We start from the raw sequence: 22,332 nt of genomic DNA, 5'->3' as shown, positions 1-22,332 counted from the left end.
GATAGCCAAACCCCTAACTAATCACAGCATTCTGCTGTTAAAATGTACCAGAAATCTAAAATCATACAACATGTATCCAGGGCCGTCCGAAGCTCTGACGGCGCCCGGGGCGAAAGTTTCCTGCCCCTCCCCCTCCATACCAAATAGAAAAAATCAAGTTAGCTATAACATCAGTGCATAATACATACTTGAATTTCTTACATATTAATGAACAGAATAATCAAAGGGCTATGCATAATACAAATTAAAAGACAAGCAATGAACATGTTTCTAATATTTGTAAAACATTAATGCCCCAAAAACTTTTCGAAAAATGGAAATGTTAAAAATCCAAATATTTATCTAGTAAAATTTTATTGCACTTGATAAAAAACTAACAACACAAATAAATAAGTTGCTGATTATAAATAGAAAATGTATTTATCGAAGTAAATTACATCAAAATTAGATTTCGATCTGGACTCATCCAATGATTCTTTTCAAGAGTTTTTTGTGGTTTTACTTGTACCAACTTAATACCAACTTTCATATGTGTTATAAACAAAGATGTTATTCTTTTGCATCAAATATTTGTAAGTTTTAGGGAGAAGCCCACAAGTACTCAACAACATCGAAAATCGCCCAGAATTGCGTTTTGGAGCTCTAATTTCGAAAAATCACTGGCCCTAATATTACAAAATATGGCCTTACAAATTGCATGTTAAGACTTAAGTTTAAGAAAATATTCGTGCAAGGTCCCCATGCCGCTTTTCTTTAATATCACAAAAGATGGGTTTTTTAATCAACACTTACAAAAGAATTTAAGTGGAATTGCCCCTGAATGGAAAACATGGCTTAAAGTTTTTGAACCATAATTTAAAAAAAATTTCCTGGGAAATGCTCCAAATTCTCCCGTCCATAAAATCTTCAAAGTTCGTCTAAAGTTGCGTTTTTGAAACTTCAATTTCAAGAACTTGCAGAGGTAGAAGGAATTGATTTCAATCTATTTAAAAAAAATAATCGATCGGAAACAGTTTCTAAGCTCCCTCTCTAACGTCAATAAACATGGCCTATAGTCGCGTTTTTAAGGCTAAAATTGCGTTTTCAAAACTAGAAGTTTCAAACTTTTGACTGGACACCTCTTGACCTTTTTTCCTATCAGATCAAAAAAAAAAAAAAAAAAAATCTGTTTTTTTGTTTTTTTAATGTGCCACCTTAAAACTTTTTCTGGTTACGTCACTGCACGCAGGGGCAGAATTCAAGCAAATTTGGTGAGAACTAGGCAAAGGAGAAGTGCCTTTTGTTTGATTATAAATAGTTATATTCTCAGAAATTGTATCTGCTTCAATGATACAAAGGAAACTAATGTTTTGAAGACAGAGAGAGGAATATTTTTGTGCCCTAGGAAAAAAAAAATAGAGAATCATTGCAATTATTCTGTATTTTGTGTTTTTGACTGTGTATCTATGATACATGAAATGAGGGGGCGCCACAAGGTGCCCCTAATTTTATGCAATCGGGGCATTTTATACGATGAGGGGGCGCCTTGCTGCACCCCTCATTTCGTGTGAATGTCGTCGTGTTCCGTTGAAACGAGGGGCACTTTGCGGCACCCCCCTCATTTTGTGGCGCCTGGGGCAATTGCCCCGCTCGCCACCCTCTTGGGATGGCCCTGCATGTATCTAAGGTATAAATCAACAGTTCTTCTTCCTCTGAATCTATTGAGGCTGTGGGGTCATACGTATCTCTCAGGTTATGGCACTCTAGCCGCAGAAAAGTCCCTCAACAAGTTTGACTACAAATCATTTATCAAAGTAGCTGCAAACATCAAGACTGATCTCTAACTCTGCTGTACCACACCTGTAGCTAGGAACTTAATGACCAACTCGTGTCGAAACTGTCGGAATTGGATGTTACTCCGGACGGAATCGTGAAGATGATTTTGACTGGCTTTTATACGAGTGACCGCAAGGTCACTTGTAGAAAATCATCGTTAAACTACTCCGTCGCAAGCTTGCATTGCAAGAGCAGTTGCAACAACAGAATCAATATTTATCCAAGATGCGGGGATCTTTGGTATCAGGTTTGAATGTGCAGTTCAAGTGTTCAGCCAGTGGATTTTCAAAACACAGAACACCGCCAGGGTCCTTGTCACATGATTGCTGCACAACATCCCTTGAGCACCTACTTGGCACAGACACTCTGAGACAAAAAGAACGATATTTTTTTCTCTCGAAAAGTACTGGTTTTTAAGAATGCATACCTATGAAACCACTGGAAATTTGACATAGATTTATAAAAACAATTTCACAATAAATTTAGTTAACTTGCACTTTTATTCGGAACACATTTTTCCTGCCGTTTCCGAGATATAATTGACAACCACAAAATTTGTCTCCCCCTTCCCACTTTTAACTCTCCCCTTGGGTCAGGGACTTTCAGTATGTTTACTTATTAATTACTTCTAACAAATTTCTTACCGAGGAAGTGCTGGCTTTCTGCACTTCCTCAGTTCACTTTCGTTAAATAATACCATGCATGAGTATGGAGCTAATTCATACTGCATATACAGTCGGACCTCCATATATCGAAGTAGCAAATTGTCGTAAAAAAATTCAATGTATAGAAACGGTCTTATTTTATACTAAAAATCTCCTAAAACATTAAAATTAAAGCTAATTTTTGTCTATAAAACCTAATTTCTAATTTATATGAGCATCGGATTAAATGAAAGTTAATAATTAAAAAATAACAGAAATTACATTTTTGTGCCTTCATACATCTTCATTCTTTGGCAATTCAATTTGATCTGCAACATTGGGGGATTTTCGTTTTGACAAATCAAGAGAAAAGTAAAAAATTAATCTACTCTACTTAACTTGAATGATTTTTACTGCAGCTAAAACGACTAGGAACGATAATCAACAGACAAAAAGGATGACTTGAAACTGATTTTACAATGTTACTGGTTACAACTAAGATATTTAAAATAAACTTGAGGGTATTTAAGAATACTAGAACGAAACAACGACCTATCTTCACACCCCTGAACCCCAGATTCCTGATGAGTTTCGTAGCAACCTTTAGTTAACATAATTTTCTCCCCTAACCTTTATTTTTCATGAGAAAAACAGTCTAAAGAGGAAAAAAAATCTACGTATGTCCCAAAAAAAAATTGATATATAGAGATTTTTTCGATACATAGAAACTATTTTTCTATGTGATGAACATAGAAATTTGCTGGGATTTCGATATGTAAAAAATTTTGATATGTGGAAGTTCGATATATGGAGGTTCGACTGTACGTAGTTCTGCAAATCTTTGTAAAACTTCTTGGTAAGGATCTGTCGCTGTCTCTAAAAGATGTTACACTTTTTTTTCAACATTTTTGACCCCTCCCCCCTCTCTATTTGTCACAAAGTACGTTTTATAAACAAACTTTTGTAAACATATTTAAAAAATGCTTGATGCCACACTTCTCTTTCCTTCACCCTTGTCACAATTTCACAACCTCCCCCCCCTTAAACATTATTTGTGTTGTAGTAATCCACAAATACTTCTTTCTTGTCCATCAGAATTGTCGAATTCATTGGAGAAAGAGCAAGTGCGCGATTCTCTCGAGTCAGTTTGAAAATTGTGAATTGCAAGTGTTCCATGTTTTGCAATGAAAGTGGGTATTTGAAGTTCTGTAACTTTTGATTGTTTGAATAAAATATAACAAATTAGCATATCAAATTGAAGGAAATTTAATGGTCTACAATTTTCACTGACAATTTTCATGACTACTGATCCTGGGAGGCACTATGAGCAAATGTTTGACAAAAAGAGGGAATGTTTCTGAAAATCATCGATTTTTCATGACATATGCCCGGAAAATTATTGGAAATTTGACAAATATGGGTAGTAACAGTTTCATAGGAAGTTTATTTAGCTTGAATTTTTTATTTTAAACGCATTTTTTTATACTGTTTCCGCAATTTTTTTCGAAAAACCCAAAATTTTCTTCCTCCCTCCCTCCCACCTTTAACTCACCCTCTAGGGTCGGGAACTTTTAGTATGTTTACTTACTAACTACTCCAAACAATATTCTGAAGTCAAAAAGTATCGCATATTCCATGCATGCTACACCCCTGTTTTGAGCACTCATTGACTGGACTACTAAGTGTCATTGTCTTTAGGTGTCGACCTTTTACATTTTTTGCGGGTTCAAGCCCGTTTCCAGCTGGTTGATTTTAAAGATGCAGGAAATTGACTACGTCCATGTCGCATGGTTATGCAACTTGTTAAAGATCCCATGAGTGTCTATGTGGCCTCGGTATTATCAAGTTTTAGTGCAATTTCACATCGTAAGATCCCATTTACCTTCCATCTGATGGGAAATTAAGCCTGAAAACTGTCATGGTAATGTTGTCCGCTGATAGTGGTGCCACATGAAAGAGTGATTGATTATCTCTGGTTTCAAGTTCCTAGAGTTGGATTCGGTCATTTTTTTTCAAAGTCTTTCCCTCAGCTCTGTCAGTTCTTGCGGAGTCTGAGTCGGACTGATTTTGCTGTAAACGAGTCAAGACTAGAGGGTTTAAAGTTCCTGCAGTCGGAGTCGGTCATTTTCCCCGCAAAGTCCTTCCCACCGCCCTGCCAGTTGTTGCGGAGTCGGAGTAGGACTGATTTTTGGGTAAAGGATTTGGAGTTGAAGCCGCTAAAATTCTCAAAGTTGGAGCTCGAGCTGGAGTCTCATTTTTCCTCCGACTCCGCAGACCTGAAGAGAAGGTACACGACCTCACAGAAACGACTTACGGGTATACCCACTGCACAAATTGGTCTTCCTAAAATCTTCATATATATAATAGCAAATGATCGAGTAACGCTCCTGACGTCACCAACAAGGAACAATAGCATGATAATTTGATAATCTTTTTTGGCAATTGTTTAACATGCAGGGAAAGGCTTCAACGTGACGAGGCTGAACTGGATGCGGTAACTTAACTGTTTTATTGCTGAGACTCATTTTAGGAGGATAAAGAAACGAAAAAGTGGTCACAATGAACGCTACCGAGTGGAGTTTAGGGTTTATCCACTGGAGTTAGCGCTAAAATTTCAACTATCAAAATATCACCAAACAGGCAATGGCTTCGTTCAAATGTAGAAACAATTTTCACTCGTCATACCTTGACGAACGATTTTCTAGTCATTTAATAAATGACTAAACGGCTTCACGTTGCACTCTCTTCATCTGTGAAGAGAAGACGTCCTTCTGTCGCTCTCTTCTGCATTAAAACTCTGTTGTACAGTTGTAGAAAAACTTTTACTGCTTTTTTTTAAATGTTTTTCCTATGTCACTTAATCAAACGTTTTGCCGAATTTCTGACCCCCACCTCCGCCACCTATTTCCGGAGAAGCGATGAAAATTGTTTAGCCCATATATTTGGATTGTTTTTGCGTTTTAGAATTTTGTGTATGGATTATTTTCCTTTTTCCCTCTCTTCTTCTCTTTTTCTTTTCTTGATTTTAAATTTTATTTTTTACAAAAAGTCATTTGTGACATTTTTCTTTTTCTTGGTAATTTTTCACTCGTCAATTTTTTTACTTCGTGTAGGGTCACGGACCGACAGATTGTTAGTCTGGCCCTGCTGTGAAGAGCAGAGAGATGCAAGTCCCAAAATTAAAATTTTTGTGATAACCAGCACAAATGGTAAGAGAATCTCTCCTCTGTTATGTGGCAAGAAATTGTTCTAGTAGTCCTGGTAGTTTCTGTTATACTGCCCAGGATAGCTAAACCTCAGTATCTACAAAATGAAGATTTTGAAGAAAGGTGGTTTTGATCCTCCTTAAACAGTAGTTAAATGTTGGAATTTATTGTTGTTTTGTGTTTTATTTTCAGTGGAAAACAAATAAGCAAGTTTGTATAGTAAAGCTAAAGTAAAAGAAATGACAAAAATGCAAAAATAAATAAAGAAATAAATAAAAGTATAGATATTGTGGTTTACCTGTCTAGGGCAGTATGCAGCATGATTTAGAAAAAAAAAATGTTCATTGAAAGCCTAGGATCTGAACTTTAAACGCAATTTACTAAAAACTTGAAAGCGTCCTTTGCTTTTCACTGCCTCATACACCCTTGTGCGAATTAATGGAATCAAGTCAATTTTTTTTTACTAAATCACCTTTATTTACATCATGTAATTACGAAATCAAAATTACCACTTAGTATGCCCCCCTTTTTGTCCAGTACCATTTTCACTCTACTGGGCAATGGGCATAGAGTCATCTAGAGTTTTGCATTTTTCTTTGAACTCTTGATCTCTAAACCATGTTTTTAGCAAAGCAGAAATCATTTTTTCTTTTGTTGTGCAATCAGATTTTCACTTAATGTCACAATGGCCTGCCTCTTCGGTGGGGAAATATCTATGGCTAACAAAAATATAAAAAGTGACCGGATTGAGGAAAAAATAGCAAAAATATGTGGAAATTTATAACACTTAAACAAATCACGATATTTATGACAAAAAACGTGAGGTTATAGCACCTAATCAACTGGTAGGCTAAACAGCTTTTGCAAACATGAACAACCTAAAAAAAATCGAAAACTAAATTCCTAACTTGATTCCATTAATTCGCACAAAGGTGTATGACTGCTTTAAAAGTCTTTTACACACATGGATATCATCAGAAATCGATTTCGGTTCTGTAATTTACTGTCAGTGTTGATTTTTGTTGCATTTAACTGCTTTACTCACATCTTAGAATCCACTCAAATGTTGGCACTAAAATTTTTTTGACTCACTTAATTGAAGTATGTTTCAGAATATTACCTTTTATTTTACTCTTAATACAAAAAACAAATAGAAATATCTTGAGTGATATACAAGTGTGTGAATGAAGATCAGAACACCTGTTAACTTGCATTTTCTGAATAATGGTATTCATCCTGGTAAATGTATTGTGTTGAATCACCACTATCAAAATGCCAGTAATATTCGCTGGAATTTACTGCAGAAATGGGCTCATAAGTTAGGAACTCTTTTTCCTGCAAAAATGTAAAAAAAAAAAAAAAAAAAAAAAAAAGAGAATGTTTAATTATAAATAATTTTATACAACTGAAAAAATCAGTTACAATCAAAACTGTCGATTATCCGCCGCCATTCACTTTCAAAGAATTTTTTTTTCTTTTCTGATTAACTGAATGTAGATAAATGCACATAATTCAACTAAACAGATGCTAAACCTACACACACACATCTCTCATTCCTATTTCTTTCTTCTCTTCCAATGACAACAAATCTTCCAAGATCACTGAAATCCGACTAGTAAATACAGGATTTTTAGATCTACACTACTTACTGATTTTTTTTACCTACCCCCTATCCCCCTATTGAATTATAGATCAACACTACTTACGCGGGCAAGCAATCACTGTACCATAATTTTTCATCCCTCCCTCTGTGCGTTTTTGATGTAACCTAGTTTCATCTGTTGCAGGTAATCTGGTGGCACGCTTTGTTCACACATATGTGTAATCCGTTTTCAATAACGAGAGATCCTTTAAACTTTTTACATGTATTTTTACATACACTCTGTTATATATTTTGAAATTTATTCACAGGGCTGCCGCTGGCGACTGCAAACATGAATAAAAATACTATAATGAAGCAGAGACGACTATGGCAATTATTTTATTCTAAATGTGGTCAAAAACGACCATTTTGCAATGAATTATAAATAAAAAAAAAAACTGCTACAATTTTAGTGAAAACGTGACTAAAGCACATGAAAACTGCCTCCTTTTTCTTTTTCCTCATAGGAAAAAATTGAAATTTCGCTTAAAAGAAGTTAACATTGAACTTTCCGGGGGGGGGGGGAATCGGGTTACGCTTTCACGCTTTCTTCTTCTCTTTTTTTTTTTTTTTTTTTGAAACTGAGAGTTTTAAAAGAGTAGGAAAAGGAAATGTATTAAACATATTCACGATAAGAAGTGTGTGGTGTTCATAATTTTGTGCGAAAAGTTTCGTTTTTGTGATCGCAATTTTTGAAAATGATTAGTTTTGCGATTGCGATTTTTGTAAAAAGTTCATATTTTATTAACTTTTTTTTTTTTTTTTTTTTGCATTCTGAATGAATGTCAGTAAAATTTTGCTTTTTAATTTCTTGTATCCTTGCATTTATTTTTTAAAAACGAGCTCTAATTTTCACACCTATCGGAAATATCGCGAACGCTGCGTTTCTATATATTTTTTTGCGGTCAATTTTTTACTGTTACTTTTAAGTAAAAATCAAACAATGAGAAATTATAACCAGAAAATATCGATATTTGTATCTGTTCCTTTAAAATGTTTGGAATAAAGTCTGGAAAATGCTTTTTAAGCTTCCCCCCCCCCCCCCCCCCCCAAGAATTGTTTGGGAAAAATTTCTGAAAAATTTAATCCCGTATAGGTGTGCTGTGAATGGGTCCTGCTTACATACGCCACGCAACCGAGATATGTCTATTTATTGAAGTATCATTGAATAAAATCTTACTACTATTATATAAGCGAAAGTTTGTCTGTATGGATGTATGGATGTTTGTTACTCTTTCACGCAAAAACTAATGAACGGATTTTGATGAAACTTTACAATAATATAGCTTATGCATCAGAATAACACATAAGGTAGTTTTCGTCCCGTCATGGGGGGCAAAACCCCCTTAGGGGAGCAATTAAATACAATTTTCGTATAAATTCTCTAATATAGGGATGAAAAAATACTTGCACATATTTACATTATATGTCCATCGAAAGCTCTGATTTTTCTGCTGAAGATGGCACCTATTCGAAATTTCTAAGTAGAATAAAAAACGAGTTATGAGCTTTTTAGTTCCATGTTCGAAGGCGTTCCTAAACTCAATACAGTATTTTGAAGTAAGATTTTTGCACAAGATTGGCAAATAATATATGATTTGGCTGATCAGTTTCCATTTAAACGGAACTTTAATGTAATTAATGGTTTTTATTACTTTGTAAAACGATATGATATTAATTTTCGTTACAAAGATATTATCGCCAGGTGCTGAGATACTTTTGGTCACCATGAAATGGCGCTAAAGAGTTTCATCCGAAATGTTTCCAAAATAAGTAGTAAAATTTGGCGATTGTTTGAAATTGTGCAAAAAGGAAAATTAATGGAAGTTTTTGTGCTGTTTATGGATTTGCCTAATTTAGTTGCTGGATTATTTAACACAGTGAAAAAAGTTTTTTAAAGATTCTTTGATTGGCGATATTTTGTTTACATGGTGAAAGCTGAGAAACATTATGACGTAGTCTTCGACTTCAAAAACAGCGACGTTGAAAAAAACTGCCAAATGCATCAGCTACGGAAATTTTTCTGCAAAAATTTTGGCGATCTGCTGGTTAATTGGATAATGAGTAAGTGTTCAATCAGCATAAATAATAAGGAAAGAAGGAGGGAGCATCATCGAAGGTATCCCAAAACGATTCCCGCAAATTCGGTAAAATCGCACCAAGAGCCCACAATGATTGGAATTTCCCAAAATAACTAAAGCAAGTATAAGGGGATTTCGAGCAACTTCAATAGTAATACAGAGAAGGTTTTAGACTCCATGTTAAAAAAAAAAAGTATCAACAGATTAATCTTTTTAAACATGAGAAGAATAATTTCATGTTTTGGAAATTTGTATATGCTTAAATATAGTGCTTTCGTTTCTAAATGAATACTATTTTGTTCTTTATACTTATTGCTATTTTACTTTTATGGGTAAGGAGGAAACTCGATTTTCAATCACGTCAAAAAGATGTGTTTTAAATTCTTTCACTTAAACCAGAAAACAAAAGCAAGTAACGATTTTTTCTCATAATTATAACTGACCCAGGCAACGCCGGGTATTTTTGCTAGTTAAAAACATAAATGCTATTTAAAAAGTAATGGGAGACTTTTTCTGCAACTGGCGACTATTTTAGAGACGATTTTTCTACATAGCTACTATTTATAGTAACGGAACTCTGGTAGCCTTGTAATCCCAACCATGTCATAAGTTCTTTAAGCTACTTAAACATAAAAAAACTGCAAAGGCGCCTTCTGTTTCTTACTAATAGTTATAGACTGGCCCGTCATTTAAGTTGAGGGATGAGGAGACTACTAACATTGTTTTTAATTAATAGTACTTAAACATAAAATGGGCCATATTTGAATTTGAATCATCAGTCACCAAGCGGTTGAAATGTCACTGAGTGTTACTTGCCTGTTTCATCCAATTATAATAATTAGGAGCAGCAGCTAACATATGTTGCTGTTGCATTCCTAGTTCGTTGTCCGTGACTGAACTATTTACTGTCGACGACAGAATGTGCTGTAACTGATAGATGTACTTTATGGCTGATCTGAAAAGAGAATATGGAAGATTCTATGAAATATTGCATGAGAAAACTTACGCAAAAACAGGAAATTCACCTTTCCAAAATATATTTAAAATCTCGAGACATTACATAAATAATTTTATCAATGAAATGGTAATGTGGATCATCACCGTACTAGAACACTACAGGGGACTCTAGTTGTGGTGATGTGTGGATGCGGTAATAAAGATATAGTATCATGGCCAATTTGACACCCGTACACTTATGATAAAGATTATATTTACAGCGTAAATCGTTAAGGTATGTTTATTTATTATTAAATGATGGGAATTAGTAATCTTAAAATTTTTGTACTTAGAGGTTTTGCTATTATATTCATCTGAAATCAAACCCTGTGGCAAGACAGCCCGTGAGGACTAAGGTCTCAATTCAGTTTTCCTGACCAGGGGCTCTGGGGTGCAAGGCAGATGTCCCGTTTAGGCGGTCAGCCTAACGTGGGACCCCCAGTGTTTGATTCCAAAGCACACTTGCTACGCATTTTATCGACCCGCTGAAGGGATAAACGGCTGAGTCAACCATGCCCTACCCGGAGGAATAGATCCCCGGGTCTGTGGCGTATGAGCGCGAAGTGCTACCACTGAGCCACTCGGCTTCATTTAAATTCATCTATATAGGTACTTTTCCTAGGTAGAGGGGGGGGGGGGATGGAGGACAACAAGATTTTATTCACACACACAAAAAGTTTTAAAATGTAAAATGTGCTTGAGTTATGCTCTGATTAAAAAAAAAAGAAAAGAAATGAAGCAATCTGCACATGATCTGTAACCGTGGCGGCAAAACTTAGTCCCTCTAAATAAATATTAAAAACGACTTATTCCCGTTGTCATGGTGCAGTGGCCGTCGCTTATATGAATCACGTTTGTTCTAAAGTTTTGAGTCATAAAGCGGCTAATTCAACAAAGCTGGATTTTGCTCTATTTTTGACAATTTGATTCATTTAAGTGGTTGATTCAATAAACCACTGATTCAGTTAACCGGCGTTCACTGTAATCAGAAAAATCAAATTAACATCATAGTTGGAGAGCTAGTGAACCCTCCGAGTAACGGTCTTCCTGTAAGGCTAGAAATTAGTAGAATGATGAGTCATAGCACGCTAAAGCCAAAAACCATGGCCTGGCAGGCCTCTGCCCTGCACGTCATCAGCCCTTTTATTATTTAAAATGCTAAATATATAAGATAAAAAAAACTTACTTCTGCAAGCTTCAAGATTTAATATCATTCAGTTTATTATTGATAATTATGGAAAAGAATTGACAGGCGATTATAGTTAGCAAAAGTACCTACCAGGTGAATCGAGATGTGCACAGTTAGGGAGGTAAAATAAACTTTCTTCTGTAAAGTTTAAGTATGTGTTTGAGTTTGAACTGGGGGAACGTTCCCCCTCCAAAATCCCAAGTGTACCTAAATTTTTTTCAGAATAGAATACAGGAAAATTCCTCCGTTTTTTAAAACTTCAACTTGAAGAAAGGCATTAGGAAAAGCGAGGAGAGAACTGTGAAGGCGGATCCAAAGAGGGATCGGGAAGTTCTCGGGGGAAAAAAAAAAACAGTACCAAAATTTATTCAGAAAGCAGAGTACAGGAAAAAATTTCCGTTTTTTAGAACGTGAACTAAGGAACCAGGAAAAGCTATTGGACAACAGCTACGCGGATCCACGGAGGGGAACAGGGGGAATGCTCCCCCCCCCCCCCGAAATCTCGAAGATACCTAAAAAATTTCACAACAGAGTGCAGGAAAATTCTTCTGTTTTATAGAACTTGAACTTGAAGAAAAGCTCCAGGAAAAGCGATTAGAAAATAGCAGAAGCGGGTCCACGGAGGGACACTGGAGGAATGTTCCTCTACCCCCCCAAAATCTCATATGTACCTAAAAAATTTCACAACAGAGTACAGCAAAATTCTTCTGTTTTTTAGAACTTGAACTTGAAGAAAGGCACAAAAAGTGAAGAGAGAATTGCAAAAGCGGATTCCAGGAGGGGAACTGGGGAAAGTTCCCCTTTTTTCCTCAAAAAAAATCCCAAATGATCCTAAGACTGTTCAGAAAACAGAGTATAGGATTTTTTTTTCTGTTTTTTAGAACTCGACGAAAGGCTCCAGGAAAAGCGATTAGACAACAGCGGAAGCGGAGGGGAATCCACGGAGGGAAAATGTTCCCCTCTCCCCAAAAAATCCCACGTGTACCTAAAAATTTTTAAAACAGAAGGCAGGAAAATTTTTTCATCTGTTTTTCAGTACTAGTCTTTTAAAATAAGTCCTTTGAACACAAACCTGTTTAAAACCGTCTTTTGTATTTATTTGGTGTAGAGTATTATATGTAAAGCTTCCACAATTTAGTGGCACAGCCAGAGAGGGAGGGGGGTACCGTCCCAGAAGCCAGATTAGAATTTTTTTAAAAACATTTATTATAATGAAAGAGAAGAATAGAACGTACCTGGGTAATAACGAAGTTATTTTAATAAGAAGGAAAAAATGTCGCGAAAATAATCTAAATTTCTATTGAAAAGAACCTTGAAAATTTTCAATCGTGGCGGATTATTGATCAATTAATTACATCCCGCACCTCCTATTTCTTTTATCCTCCTTCCTTTTTTTTTCTTTTTTCTTTTTCCTATTCGGTTTAAAAATAAGAAAATCTTCATAATGCTACGCTTTGGAAGTATCCTTTCCCCCGCCAAAACCTTTCAAGAGCTCCTCAAATCTTGTTTTCATTCCTTCATTTTCGAAAAATTTCCAGGGGAGGACTGCCGCACACCTCGATTAAAAACATCGAGAATCGTTTAATGATGCTTTTTTGGAGCTTCAGATTTGAAAAATAGCCGAACTCCTAACGTTACCGAATATGGTCTACAGTCCACGTGTTTAAAGACGACAATTACGAAAATTTCCGGACAAGAGCCCGAATGCTCTCGCAGGAAATCTAAAAATTGAAAAAAATTACAATTTCGAAAATCTAAGGGGAGAGCGTTTAAATCCTTCGTACTAATATCGTTTAAAAGCTTAGTTTTCTAGGACTTCAGTTTCGAAATATTTTTTTGGGAAGAGCCCCAGAACTACATTGCTCGTAACATCACCAAAGTTGTCTGTAACTGCGTTTTTTGGAACTTCAATTTCGAAATATCGGGCGGAGGGGTGATCAATTTAGATCTATTCTACAAAAAAAAAAAAAAAAAAAAAAAAAAAAAAAAATCTATCGGGGTAAGCCTCAAAAAGTCCCATTTCTTACCAAACTGTAAAACTTCTTTTTAAAACATTTCTAAATGTCTAAAAAATTTTCACCGACAGACCCCCTCCCTCCACGAACCTTTCCTCCCAGTATAACCTCATCAGAGACCGTCTAGAACTGTTTTTAGGACTACAATTTCAAAAAATTTTCCAGGGGAGAACACATGGACCCCCCTACCAGTTGGTGAACATTTTAAGATTAAAATATAAAAACAACAACACACAAATACAGCAATGAGCAAAACGGTTTTTTAAAATTATTTTTTGAGAACTGTACTTGCAGAATTTGTAATGCACAATTTTTTTTTTTTAATAAGAAGCGTTAGAGACGCAGAAAATGAGTTGTATAGCTCAATTTTCAATATTATTTTTTAATAAGAAATATTATATACCCCCCCCCCCCCCCCCCCCCCGTAAGCATATATTGCTGAAAAAGTTCCCCTCCCAAATCCATAGTCTGGATCCGCCACAGCTACAGGAGCGGATCCAGAAATTTTCGTAAGATGGGGTCAAGTTTCAATAGGCCAACGCTATATCTAGAAAAAGCGAGAAAAAAAAATCAGTTTCGCAGGGGCTCCCAAGGGTGATGGCGCACACCCTCATATGCTACGGAACATCCCCCCTCCAAATGAAAGCAAAACCCTTCCAATACCCCCCGCCCCTCCTGGTCACGTTGCTATCTGCTTTGAATATATTAGAAAACAGCTATGAGAAATAGTTGGAAAAAAGCACACACAACACACACGCGCGACATGTGGTTTGATGTGGAAGAGTGCTCTGAAAAACCGTTAAGCTCATTAAAGATGATTGTGCTTTTGAAAATAAACCAAAAACTCAAAAAAGCAATCCTAGTAAACAAACCCAGTCAATCCTTTGAATTATGACGCGCTGAGCAGAAAATACCTTACAGAACCAAGGAAAGAACAGGTCAACATTGATTCCGTGTTTTACTATTTTTTTCTGATCTGAAAATTTGAAGTTTGATGATAGTCTTAGTAAAATTCCTGTCACAGGGGGTTAGCTGACCCTTTCACCCTCCCATGAATCCGCCCCTGGTTCACTAAACAATAGAATTCCTTTAATTAGCGCAATATTATCTTATTTGTGGTTCAATGGATTTTTAATAGGTTTTAAAATTTTATTTTGTTTTACTAAGGCTCCCCCGTACGCAGATCTCCCTCAATGTAGCATAATGCGAATAGTCATGAACCATATCTCCAATGCCTTTGTTCTGATTCGATTTTTTTCCGTTTTGTCATTAACGCAGTATTGAACAATACGCTTTTCAACTAAAAGACAGAATACCTTTCGACCTTCCTTCTCATTCCCCCCCCCCCTCATCTCATAATGTTAATCAGCCCCATTTTTGTTCACAAAAACCAAGAGTGCTCCTGCTTCCCCCCCCCTCCCCTTATCCTAGGTTGACGGCGTGCCTTCCTCATTCGGTACGGAACTTCCGCCGAGTACGAGAAACTTCCCAAAATGAGGATTATTTGAGAAATCCTCTAAAACCACCCAGTGTCAGCAATAACGTTACAATCAGGTGACTCTAGCGATCACGAAGATAAATAAATCCGAAAGTTTTCTATCGTCTCCCCCTTTTTCGTTCCTTCCCTATTTGTTATTTTTTAAAAAGAACAACAAAAAAGAAGGGTAATTAAAATTTATAAATTTTAATAACAAATTTTAATTTTTATTTTTTTGACTTCTGCAAAATAAGTTTGGGTGATTGCATGCATAAGTTAAACCCTGCAGTCCAAACAAATGAATAATTAACGGTGTACAATAGCGCAGTCAGAAATATTTTCTGGAAGCAGGTTTTGATCAAAAATACCGTCTGGAGTGAGATTTTGATGAAAAATACCTTCTGGTGGGGCTTTTTTGGTCGAAAATTATCTTCGGGGAGGGGGTTTTTTGATTTAAAAAATACCCTTCAGAATTGGATTTTTTGATCAAAAATACCTTCTGAAGGGTTTTTATTTTTAAGACAAAACATCCCTTTTATATATGCATAAACTACTGTATTAGTTGATTCAACCAATGGCTGGGGGGGGGGGGTGCTTTTCACCCCCAAAAACCCCCCTCGCTGCGCCACTGACGGTGTAAAAACTTAATTCTTACTACGTTTCTGAAATTAATAACACAGAATATTCGATTTACCTCTTATTCAACATGACTTCATAGCATATACCAGTGCCGTATGAATGAGTGAATTTAAGACGTCAAGTTTGAATACCGAACTGTCAACCATCATTAACAAAGTTTTCGGGTAGTTGTTTCCCCCAGCCAGCTGTTAAAAAAGTAATTAGTTGAACACCTGTTATTCATCATTTCATATTTTGGACGAACGTTGTTGAGAGAGAGAGAGAGAGAGGGGGGGGGGGGAGGTCGAGTAGAACTTACTTACGATAAGTTTAGTGTAATTTTTTTTTAACACTGAAATTTGGTTTTACTCTGATTATAATCAGGATGTGTTGTTCATGGACGAATGGGTCAAAAAGAAAGAAATCCTTAAAATGAACGGATCCGTTCGTTCACTTAAAAATGAACGACCGTTCTTTTAAACGATGAGCAGTTGGGAACATTGTATTGATGCACTTATGATGAAATCGCATTTTTTTTTTTTTGAATTACATTCAGTTTTAAATTTTTAACTCTCAATCCGTCTCAAATTTCCTTTTTCTTAGTGCAGTACAATATATTCGTTTCGAAGCCTTTTACTTTCTGCTTTATTCATCATTTTTCTTAAACCGTTGCAGTTCATTTGTAATTTTCCAATGTATCCACTAGTAATGTTTTGTGTAACTTGTTTTGTTTAGACTACTTCCTATTCTACGCCACCTGCTAAAATCATTCGCGCGCTTTCCGTCGCCAAAATAATTTCTAAAAGTACCTTTTATCACTTTTCTGGCGGTCCTTTTGTCATCTATAACATCACTAATATCAACTACCATCTATATTGGTTTGGCTTCATTTTTAACTTGCTTGGTGACTTCCAAGTCGCTTTTTTTTACATTCATTGTCTAGATATTTTGAATAAAGATTGTTACAGTTTAATTTTTCCCCCATTTGAAAAAGTGTTGCGTTTTTTTTTCTGCTTTCATTGGTACTGTGGTATAATTTTGAAGTTCTCTAATATTTAGGTGAGTCTCTTTTTTTAAAAATTAAGTTATCCGATACTCGGGCTGAGCTACCAATATATTTGTTGTTACTTTTTTCTTTTTTGTTATACATGGTCTATTGGTAATACGATAATGTATGTATACAGTGCTACACCTGGAAAAAATATGTGAAAGAACGCATCTCTTTCTTTTGCGTAGATGTCACGGTTGACAGATGCTTGTTTTGGTGTCAAAAAAGGTCAGTTTCGACACCTTACGCCAGTTATTTAAAAAGCAGACGTTTTATGATGAAAATATTTTTGTTAAGTTTATGTAATATTTAACGTACATAGTTTTAAAAATAGAACATGTGGTAACAGCTCACGTCTTTTTCCAATTCAGATTCGGTTTTAATTTTTTATGAAATCACTATTATGAGAATAATATAAAACACACACTTTTTAAGTCCGTTCTTCTTGCATTAGCCACGTAAATCAATTAATATCACTTTTCCAACGTTTAACAACTTTGGACATAAAAGTGAAGAGGCAAAGAATATTTACTTTTTAAGCGAGGGGGGATAATGCCTCTTCTTGATCTTCTCCCTCACACCGCGCGAGCCACCAATGCAATTAGTTGAATGCCAATCGCCCGGGGGTGTGATGCATTTTGTAATCCAACTTCTTGACTTTTAGTAAACATTAAAACCGTACAAAATCAATCTAATGTGTGCATCACATGATTTCCTTTTACTCCAATTTGATGATAAAAGTGCCTCGGAGTAAGCAAAAAAATACTTTAAATATTTTCACCCCAAAAGTTTCCTGCGAACCAAAGCAAAAAATTAAAAAAAAAAAAAAAAAAAAAAAAAACGTTTTGCGCAGATAAATTTTCCCAACACTGTAATTTTAATGTGATTCAATGGTTAACACTCTAAATATAGCCAAATTGAAACCAGATAAAAAAAGAAAAAAAAAAAAAAAAAAAAAACACCCCGCCACATTTGTTGCCAAGTTGGCGACAAAACTTAGCCATCAAAAGCTTTTCGATATATCGCCAATTGTTTGCCAAATTAAAACACCACTTGAGTTTACAATGAAATTAACAATGATTTTCCTCCAAAAAAGTGTAAAAGACCCCCTTAGGAACATCTGAATGCTTTCTCAAGGGGAGGTGCGCAACTAGATCCCACTAGGAGTGTACGTATTGATTTCAAGATTTAAAATTTATAAAAATAAATGCTTAATAAACCATACGATTTATTTACGATTATAAACGCTTTTCTTGATAAATAAAATGCGGAAGATTTTTGGGACTTTCAACTATAGATGGCGCCTACTGTAATTTTAAATTCTGACTAAAGCGAACACTAAACGTTTTTAAGGTGAGTTAAATTAGTCAAAAACTAAGGTACGGAGGCATAATTCATGTAAGATTTTAGTTTCAACGCCATAGGTCCAAATTTGAGCATCCAAAAATTAATATTAGGTTTATTAACCCAATAAGATCTTCACCGACCGTCCGGGAGTTGTGGCGTGCTCCTGTAATCCAGCTGCTTGGAGGGCGAGGCTGTCGGACGGCGTGAGGTTGGGAGTTCTGGCCTCAGCTGCTCTATGTTGATCAGGCGTCCGCGCTAAGCACGGTGTCGATATGGCTGGTCTGGGGGAGCCCGGATTAACCAGGTCGCACTAAGGAGGAGCGGATCGGCCCAGGGCGGAAACGCAGCAGGCGAAAGCTCACGCATGGTGCAGTAGTGGGATAGCGCTTGAGATTAGGTGGTTTGTGCCAGCCCAATTAAGATATCTGAACAGTCTCTTTTTAGGAGAAAAAAAATCTTTTTCAAAGTTTATAACTAGGCGAATTATTTAAAATTAGTCAAAAATTAAGACCAAAAGTAACAGCCGATTTACGTATTTAAATGAAGATTTAACTTTATATTTTCGCTTAACAAAATTGGTATAAATTAAATAAAAAGTTAATTTTTACAGCTTTGGCGGAACACTTGAAGCCGGCTGTGTTTCTTTGGCGGGTGGGGGAGGGAACGGCAATTACTGCACCTAATTTTATTATTATTTATTTGGCCTAATTTAACAGTATTTTTTGAAACTTGCTAAAAATCAGAGCACGTAGTAACAGCCCACAACTTTTTCAATTCAGAATCGTTTTCAATTTTTTTTATGAAATCACCATTTTAAGAGTATTATAAAACACGCACCTCTTATGTAAATTCTGCTTGCATTAGTCACGTAAATCAATTAAACTTACTTTGCCGACGTTCAATACCATTGGACATAGGGAAGTGAAGGGGCAAGGAACATTTACTTTTTAATTTAGTGCGAAGAAGAACTCTCCTTAGTTCTCTCCTTCAACCCGCGCGGGCCACCTACGCAAATAGATAAGAAACGATCGCGTGGAAGTGTGATGTATCTTGTAATCCAGCTTCTTGGCTTTTAGTGAACATTAAAAAAAAAATGGTCAGGGTCGCCCTTACAAAGGACTCTAACTAGTTTTGAATTCTTAGGGAAAAAAATGCTTTTGAAAATATTTCACTCAATAAATTTATTCGAGGAAAAATTAATCAATCACAAACAGATTTCGGATTCTTTCCCAAAACGAACGCCCTTCATTTAAGAATTAAAGCCTCAATGTAAGATATATTGAACCTGTTGCTACTCTTTTAGAGACCATTTTTAAAATAGGGCACTTTTTGTGACGAGGCTGCAAAATAGAGACCATTTATGGAAAAAGTGACCTGGTAAAAAGAATTCAAACACTTCAGTGTTTACTTTTGTTACACTTATCAAAAGACTGCAATATTCAAAGAAAAGATAATTCAGGAAATTTTTAAAAGACCCTATTAAGGGCGCAAGAAAGCAACTTTGGATTATTATAAAAGGCAATTGATTTCAAGATTTAAAATTTATAAAAATAAATGCTTGCAAACGTAGCACCACATGATTTATTTACGATTATAAACGCTTTTCTCGATAAATAAAATGCGGAAGATTGTTGGGACTTTCAACTATAGATGGCGCCTACTGTAATTTTAAATTCTGACTAAAGCGAACACTAAACGTTTTTAAGGTGAGTTAAATTAGTCAGGAACTAAGATACGGAGGCATAATTCATGTAAGATTTTAGTTTCAACTCCATAGGTCCAAATTTGAGCATCCAAAAGTGAATATTAGGTTTATTAACCCAATAAGATCTTCACCGACCGTCCGGGAGTTGTGGCGTGCTCCTGTAATCCAGCTGCTTGGAGGGCGAGGCTGCCGGACGGCGTGAGGTTGGGAGTTCTGGCCTCAGCTGCTCTATGTTGATCAGGCGTCCGCGCTAAGCACGGTGTCGATATGGCTGGTCTGGGGGAGCCCGGATTAACCAGGTCGCACCAAGGAGGAGCGGACCGGCCCAGGGCAATAACGCAGCAGGCAAAAGCTCCAGCATTATTATTAACAGTATTTTTTGAAACTTGCTAAAAATCAGAGCACGTAGTAACAGCCCACAACTTTTTCAATTCAGAATCGTTTTTAATTTTTTTTATGAAATCACCATTTTAAGAGTATTATAAAACACACAACTCTTATGTAAATTCCCCTGGCATTAGTCACGTAAATCAATTAAACTTACTTTGCCGACGTTCAACACTATTGGTTATAGGGAAGTGAAGGGGCAAGGAACATTTACTTTTTAATTTAGTGAGAAGAAGAACTCTCCTTAATTCTCTCCTTCAACCCGCGCGGACCACCTACGCAAATACATAAGAAACGATCGCGTGGAAGTGTGATGTATCTTGCAATCCAGTTTTTTGGCTTTCACTCAATAAATTTATTCGAAGAATAATTAATTAATCACAAACAGCCTTCGGCTTCTTTCCCAAAACGAACGCCCTTCATTTAAGAATTAAAGTCTCAGTGTAAGATATATTGAACCTGTTGCTACTCTTTTAGAGACCATTTTAAAAATAGGGCACTTTTTGTGACGAGGCTGCAAAATAGAGACTATTTATGCAAAAAGTGACCTGGTAATAAGAATTCAAACACTTCAGTGTTTACTTTTGTTAGACTTATTAAAAGACTGCAATATTCAAAGAAAAGATAATTCAGGAAATTTTTAAAAGACCCTATTAAGGGCGCAAGAAAGCAACTTTGGATTATTATAAAAGGCAATTGATTTCAAGTTTTAAAATTTATTGTAACGGATTCGGTGCGACTTCCACTTTCTTGAAATGAAGACACAGTTCTTGATAAAGCACAGGAAATTTATTTACACTATGTACAGGAAATATCGTCAACAACTGCTAAATTATTCATCAGCAATTAAGCAACTATCACACAACACCGTAAACTCAACGTTTACACACGTATTTACTTCCAAATACGAAAACAACACAGCGAAATGCTTCGCTATAAACAGAGTTAATACACTCTCAGTTCGAAATCCTCAATCGAAACTAAACTGTTTATCACGTGGGTCGCTTTTATAAACATCGAAAGAAATCTCTCAAATATTCCACAACATTCTTTCGGCTTCCCGAAATGCGTAGACCGTTATCAAATTTTATCAATGAAAAGAAAAGGAAATAGGGGATCGTATACTTTAGCGGAATGAAAAGGGGTTGTATATTCATTACGGGAGACTATTTACAGGTTACGTTACTACAATAATTACTATTTACAGAATTTGTAACATTGCCCCCTTCCTAAGGACTGCACGTCCCGGGCAGTACAATCCCCAGAAAGTGTGCAAACACAAGTCTATCACAAGTTCACAAATACACACATTAATTAATAACTAACAGATACAGAAAACACAATAATAACAAGAAATATTACTAAACATTAAAGGCAAAAATTATCTACAACTTTTATGTTATCAACCATGGTTGTTTACGTAATACTCATGAACTATGGCCATAGTATGGGGCTAACCGATCATAATGTACAACCCTAGGTTTTGCATTAGGTGATTTTTGGATCCTCACTACGACGTCATTTAGTCGGTTAAGGACTTTGTAGGGTCCATCCCAATGCGACTGCAATTTGGGTGACAGACCTTTCCGTCGGATGGGATTCCATAACCAAACCTTGTCTCCTGCGTTGAATTTATTTCCAGTAGACCTTGTGTCGTATCGGGTCTTCATCTTCTCCGCCGCGATGTTGATTCGCTCTCGTGCGAAATTATGAACGTCTTCCAACCGGGCCTGGAGATCCTGGATGTACTCCTCAGGCGATGCAGGCGCATCCGGAGGACGACCGAAGACGAGATCACAAGGTAGCCGAAGCTCTCGTCCGAAGAGCATCTGAGATGGGGCATATCCGGTAGTCTCGTGGAGAGCACTGCGATAGGCCAGCAGGAACAAAGGTAGCTTCTTGTCCCAATCCTGTTGATTTCTGGAGACCATAAGTGAGAGATTATTCAGGATTGTGCGGTTAAATCTCTCCACCATGCCGTCCGATTGTGGGTGTAGTGGTGTTGTCCTAGTTTTCTCAATTCCGAAAATTTGACATAGGCCCTTAAACACAGCAGAGATGAAATTCCTCCCTTGATCGGAATGAATCTGCAAAGGTGTTCCGTATCTCGAGATCCATTGTTGGACTAGAGTCTCTGCTACGGTGGTAGCTTCTTGATCTGG

The 22,332-nt window shown here is 36.3% G+C and overlaps 1 protein-coding gene across 3 annotated transcripts in view; it reads right to left on the bottom strand.

Moving 5' to 3' along the window:
• Positions 1 to 6,811: 6,811 nt before the first annotated feature.
• The window catches only part of LOC129228095 (mesoderm posterior protein 1-like), a 72,677-nt gene continuing 57,156 nt past the window's right edge, over positions 6,812 to 22,332 (bottom strand). For 2 of the 3 annotated variants that reach the window (XM_054862732.1, XM_054862735.1), the window contains exons 3-4: positions 10,205 to 10,343; positions 6,812 to 7,000 (exon numbers count right to left, since the gene is read on the bottom strand). In XM_054862732.1, coding sequence (XP_054718707.1) covers positions 6,869 to 7,000; positions 10,205 to 10,343 — 271 coding nt within the window. In that variant the 3' untranslated portion in view covers positions 6,812 to 6,868. The remainder of the gene's footprint in view (positions 7,001 to 10,204; positions 10,344 to 22,332) is intronic. The other variant, XM_054862733.1, reaches the window with a different exon arrangement.

Source organism: Uloborus diversus, chromosome 8 (genome assembly GCF_026930045.1).
Source record: "Uloborus diversus isolate 005 chromosome 8, Udiv.v.3.1, whole genome shotgun sequence".
NCBI lineage: Eukaryota > Metazoa > Arthropoda > Arachnida > Araneae > Uloboridae > Uloborus > Uloborus diversus.
Note: the sequence above shows the minus strand (reverse complement) of the source record. Positions and strands in the feature narration are given on the sequence as shown.